Source organism: Arvicola amphibius, chromosome X (genome assembly GCF_903992535.2).
Source record: "Arvicola amphibius chromosome X, mArvAmp1.2, whole genome shotgun sequence".
Lineage (NCBI taxonomy): Eukaryota > Metazoa > Chordata > Mammalia > Rodentia > Cricetidae > Arvicola > Arvicola amphibius.
In genome coordinates this window covers 5122663-5128790 of record NC_052065.1, presented here as the reverse complement: position 1 = coordinate 5128790, position 6128 = coordinate 5122663, and the positions used below count along the sequence as shown (strand labels likewise).

Genomic DNA, 6128 nt, shown 5'->3' with positions numbered 1-6128 from the left:
GGCCAGAAGAGGGCACCAGACCTCATTACAGATGGTTGTGAGCCACCATGTGGTTGCTGGGAATTGAACTCAGGACCTCTGGAAGAGCAGCCAGTGCTCTTTAACTGCTGAGCCATCTCTCCAGCCCCCTAAAACTCTTCTTAAGAGTCTACAATGACAGGAGGACTGGAAAGAAGGCTCGGTAGGAAAAGTGCTCGCTGTGAAGGCATCAGTATGAGTACAGATTCCCCAGCACACACATAAAAGATGTACATGGCCACAGTTACTGGTAATCACAGTGTAGGGTGGGGGCAGGAGGATTGCTGCAGCTCATTAGGGACTCACAAATAAAGGAATTACTTAGAATCTTTCTGTGTGCTGCAATAAATATTCATTTATTTTCAATTTTTATTTGTTATTTTCAAATAAAATTAGTTGTTCAAGAGGCTGGGTGGTATTTATTCGATCTTTACAAATCTCAGTTGGGGAATTATATATTTAGAGTATCATTAAAAGACTATACCTTTCATTAAAAGAATGCTGTCTTTGTCAACAGAAGGTGTTCAGAGTAGTTTCTTGCCCAGGACTGTTAAATCCTTCGATGAGGTTTTTGTTACAGTCATCAAGGCTAAGATTTTCACTGGATTTCTTGGGGAATGTAGGCGGGCCAGTAAAATCTAAGATATCTTGAAGTGCCCGGGCATTACCAGTTCCATTTTGGTCCAGAGACATTCCAGGAATCATTTCACTCACTGGTGAAAATTCTGGGATGGATATAAGCTCTTCTTTGGAAACAGGACTAGAAGAGATGAGGGAGACACAGAATGAGAGACAGAGAGAAGAGAAAACATGAGAATAAAACATGATGTGTTAATGTACTTTGTTCTTTTTGTGTGGTTTACTATAGTGCTCTTATAGAAAAGATGAGTTAAGAAAGCAACAAGTTGAGTTCACATCTGGTAAGCTGGTAGACACAAAATCCTTGTAGATGTGAACAAGGGAAGCAGGCAGGGCAGTGAAGAAGAGTGAACTCAGTGTCTGAGGGTTGAAAGGAAAAAAATCTACAGGCACCACCACATTACTACAGAGAAGCAATGCCCTCCCAGAGCTTTTAGGCTGGGACATTCCAAGAGCAAATAAAGACTAAAAGTTCAAAGTGAGCTGAAAAGGGCCCTAATTTGCCCTGGGGTCTCCTGGTGCTGCCTTTAACAGTAGTACTGTCTATGGTGAGCTGCTTTTTTCTGTCCCTGGCCTCAGTTTCCTCCCCCTGTAAAATGGGAAGAAGAATCTTTTTTTTTTCTTCCTCCTCCTACTCTTTTGAGATGTGACGTGACTATGCTGAGAAGAGTTGATGCCAGGTCACACATGAAGTAAAGTATGTGCTTAGTTAAGGTTGGAGAATGGGAACATGGAACCCACTGTAACCCTAGGCAACTATAGACCCAATCTGAACCACTGCCTTTCTAAAACCAAACTTCCAGTCCACCCGGACTTATCTAAATGTACCCAGCTGAGGCTAGCTTTTTCTTCCTTTCCCTAGAGATAAGAGAAGTTTCACTGATGCTGTCTGCTATAGGATATGCAAAGGAATATATCCAGGTCCAAAAGACTTGTAGGCTAGGAACGAAGTGCCTGTCCCAGAAGACTCTTAACATCTAGAATTAGGCTGATGCCAGGCTCTTCTTCCTTCATGAGATCTTAGGGAAGAAACTAGAAAACCAAGTCGATTTGTAGAAGCTCAAAGGATCTACTACCCTCACACCTGAGCCAAGGTAAGGCACAGTAACTGACCTAAGATCTTCGAGTATCTGTGCAAGCTGCCTTATTAAGTAGAAACAGCTGGCCCCATATACACCTTTCCCCATGATTCCCTTCATTTCAACTCAAGAACACAGAGAAAATTTGGGCATGGGTGCACATACCTACAATACCATTACTTAGGAGAATTAAAAGTTCAAGGTCAGTGTGAAGCACACAGTGATTTTGAGGCCAGCTTGAGCTACATGAAACTCTGTCTCAAAAACCCACTACAACCACCATCAACAACAATAAAGAGAATGCCACCATAAGCTTACATGTGGCTTCAGTAGATGCCTCTCTCTAAAAATTCAGTGTATTAAGCCCATTCACTTTTATGAATCCTAGCCAGTGGTACCATGTTTTCTTCCCCACAACACAAAAAAATCCCAAAACATAAACACTTGGCTCAATATGGGTGTGTTAACAGTTATGATTACCTCTATTTTTCTTTCCTGGGAGCAGAGTGGCATCAGTCAGGGGAAGGCTGTGTTGGGGGTGTGGGGATATCCAGTTGAGGGTTGGTGGGGAGCCCCACTATCAGTCTATACAGAATTTCCACTGCTGGTGACTTTGTAGACACAGGAGACCCTGTTGGTGGTTGGGCTATACCTCCTTTACTTGCAGGTGCACCTACTTCCCAGCTTCAGAGTGCTGCATAGTCAAAGATTCACAGCTGCTACCTTTTCTTTCGACAATTTCTTTCAACTGACAGGAACCACTATGGTCACAGTTACTCCTGCATCATCCAGCATGCAGTGCCTTGTCCACACTGAATGACTAATATATATTTCTATATATAGTGATAAAAATGATGCCCTGATGGAAAACCAACCTTTAGATTTCATGGGAGATTGAGAACGCATCTTGCTTAGTGCCTTCCCTCCCTCTACAGTCTTTCTCCTGTAAATCACATGCCATGAAACCCCATCTTCCGTTCTGCTTCTAGGATGCCAAACTCAAGAAACTTATATTACACCAGTGACACCTTTCCTATATCAACAAAACCTCCTTTTGAGGAGATTTCATTATGGATGGGGAAGATGAGTGAAGAGATAAAATAATAAAAGGTGGATTGTAAACAAACAACTAAAAGAAATGAAAAAGGTGGGAAAAGATGGAGCAACTGGCAGTGACTGGCAAAGAGATCAAAATTAAATGCAAAATAAATAACATACCTCACATCCATAGATTGAACTTCTTCAGTTGAATCATCCAGACTGTTGGATTTCCCATCCAGGCCCTCCAGATGAACAGGTGCCCCAACTGGTTTAAGATCATTAGAGAAAATGTCTTGGGGAAAGGTTTCTGGAGCAGCATGCTCTGAGCCATTTACTTCCTGACAGGTGTTCAATCCATTGATTTCTGATCAAGAACACAAGTCTTCAGATTAATCAAAAATTTCAAATTTGATAAAGTAGTAGGAAACACATAACCAGGCAATTATTTTCATCCTTTCTTTCACCAGTAATACAATGGGGTCTTTTGTTTGTTTAGTGGAAAGAACTGCCAATAACTCCATGCAATCAGCTTCACAAAGGAGAAGAAAATATGATCAAATTATCAGTGTCTGCAGGGCCTCAGTCTAAGAGATATGCCAGGTCTTAGTAATACCTGATTGTAGCACAAATAATAAAAAATCAGAGATAGATACTGGAGTTCAACCTGAAGGTCAGATAAGCAAAGCAGCCAGTCACTGGCTCTTACCTCTACCTCAGTCTGAAATGGCGATCCTGCCTCCAGGAATTCTCAGAATGAGACCAAACTGAGAGCTGTCTTCTCCTGTCTTATATACCTCTCTAGTGGTTGAATTAAAGGCATGCACCACTACCACCCAGTTTCTTTGATAAACTAGCGTGACTACTAGGATTAAAGGTGTGTGTCACCACTGCTTGGTCTGTATGGCTAACCAGTGAGGCTATTTCACTCTCTGACCTTCAGACAAGCTTTATCTTCTAAAATACAAATGAAATATCACTACACCTGATGTATAGTCAAGGTCCCTGGAAAGCATTCTGGGCCATGCATCAGTTATTAGAGCAGGTGAGAAAGGCAGTGGTTTCCCAAATGGAGTCAACAGTCCTTATGCTGGAAAGATGTCTCAGGAGGCAAAACTGCCAGCAGCCACACTGCCTTGGGACCTAGCTGCACTCCCCTGAACCCCAGCCCCAGCAGTAATGTTCACTAGTCCTCCTCACCTAAAGGACCCAAACACCAAACCTCACACTCACCTATTTTGTTGGGGACAACTGGTCTTGTCTTATTTTCCACATCTACCACAGGCTGAATCTCCACTTTGGGGTCTTCCTTCTAGAAACAAACAGAAGGGGATGACTACAAAAGAATGGGGAAGGGAGAAAAAAATAAAAAGTATCCAATAAAAAATAACTATAAAAAGGAAATAAAAGTTTTTAAAAACTCAATGGCAATGACTGGAGAAGAAATTAGGAATGCAATAAAGGTTGAAATATTGACACTATAAAGAAAAGCACTTTTATAGCACCAGGGAGTATTCAGAACCCTTCTGGCACATAGCAGGAAGTGATTCTTTGATGCTCTGTGTTTTTATTATTATGTCACTTTTCTCTTCAAACTATTGTATCTTTCCTTGTGTCACTATCCCACTACTCTGAGGGAATCTTTTACTTTCTTCATCTCTGAAATTTCTCTTTCCTTTCAGGTCTCAGTTCCGTCCTGATCCTTGTCTTGAACAGAAGAAGATATTGGTCTCAAACCTTGAGCATCACTAAATGTATTCTGCTCTTCTTCACTCACAACATAACGGTTATCTGAACCCCCACCTTCACTTCTAGAGACGCGTCACTCTTCCTTGTTCTCTTCATGATTTCATCTATTCTCTGTGTGTGGAGCATGTAAGAGAATAAAAAAAGTAAGAATAAATTAAATTAAGTAAGAATAAAGTTTTTTAAAAATTGACTCCATATGCAATTCATATTTCTCGAAAACATGTAAAAGATAAATGTCAGCAGATGAAAAGTACCAGAGAAAGGTTTCCATTGGTTCTGCAGAAGTCTTCCACTGCTATAAACAAGGTCAAAGGAGTACACAAATACAGATCTAGAATTAATATACAGTTTGTATACCAGCTTTCTCCTCCTTAAATGTCATTCAAGAGGACTGCTATAGAAAGCAAAGTTGAACAGTAGCTCAGGATGGGTCACAGATCTCTTAGCTCCTAGACCTACAGCAATACAAAGCCCATATTGGGCCCAGAATACCACAACAACAGTTCTTCATAATCAGTCTCCTTAAATCCAACTTTATATGTAAGTAGATTGTTTAAAAGGAATAAATATTTCAATTGAAAGACAAAAACTGTTATATTAGATTCAGAAAGCAAGTCTTGACTATATGTTATTTACAAAGGATGCTCATAAAAACACACAGGTTAAAAGAAAAATATGGAAAAAGATTTACCATCAAGACATTAATCATAAAAAGGCTGCCTGGGTGGTGGTGGTGCACGCCTTTAATCCCAGCACTCGGGAGGCAGAGGCAGGCAGATCTCTGTGAGTTTGAGGCCAGCCTGGTCTACAAGAGCTAGTTCCAGGAGAGGCTCCAAAGCTGCAGAGAAACCCTGTCTCGAGAAACAAAACAAATAAAAATAAAAATAAAAATAAAAAGACTGCCAAAGGAGACTTTAAGAAATAGTATTAGAGCTAACACTGGGAGTGTTAGCGCATGCCTTTAGTCCCAACACTCCACTCAGGAGGCAGAAACAAGCAGATCTCTGACTTCAAGGCTAGCCTGATCTACAGGGTAAGTTCCAGGACAGCCAGTACTACAAAGAAACATCATCTTCAAAAGCAAACAAACAAACAAAAAATGAACTAGAAAGGGAATTTCATTTAAAAAAACCTGTCGATTCAAAAGAAAATGTAATTATCTGATATGTATTCAAGTAACAAGGCTTTAACATACACTGTGTGTGTGTAACAAAACTGACAGAAATGAAAGGCAAGATAGAAAAATTCGAAATCACAAAAAGAGATCTATTGTTTTCAGGGCTGAGGGTTAAACAAATGAGCTTATATGTGATAAATAATCTTACCACTGGGTTACATCTCCAGCCCACCAGCGGAGCTTTATGATCACTCCTTTCTCAGTAACCAATAGAACATGATGACAAAAACATAGTAAAGATATAGATTGGATTCACTTTCTGTTCCTTAAGTTCTCCTGATCCCTCAACTCTTACCTTCTTCCTCTCCAGTCGCTCCTGCTCAATCTGCAGCATGATCTGTTCTCTTTCTAAACGCATCTGTTTAACCGCTTCCTGTGCCTTAGCTTCTGCTGTTTCTTTCTGAAGGAAACAAATAAACCAAGAAATA

General features: G+C 40.5%; 1 protein-coding gene across 13 annotated transcripts in view; it reads right to left on the bottom strand.

The window, feature by feature from the left end:
- Positions 1-528: 528 nt before the first annotated feature.
- The window catches only part of Map7d2 (MAP7 domain containing 2), a 105277-nt gene continuing 99677 nt past the window's right edge, over positions 529-6128 (bottom strand). For 8 of the 13 annotated variants that reach the window (XM_038316497.1, XM_038316500.1, XM_038316499.1 and 5 more), the window contains 5 exons: positions 5996-6100; positions 4578-4634; positions 4008-4086; positions 2955-3141; positions 529-778 (listed from right to left, as the gene is read on the bottom strand). In XM_038316497.1, the coding sequence (XP_038172425.1) occupies positions 529-778; positions 2955-3141; positions 4008-4086; positions 4578-4634; positions 5996-6100 (678 nt within the window). The remainder of the gene's footprint in view (positions 779-2954; positions 3142-4007; positions 4087-4577; positions 4635-5995; positions 6101-6128) is intronic. The other 5 variants (XM_038316498.1, XM_038316502.1, XM_038316501.1 and 2 more) reach the window with 2 other exon arrangements.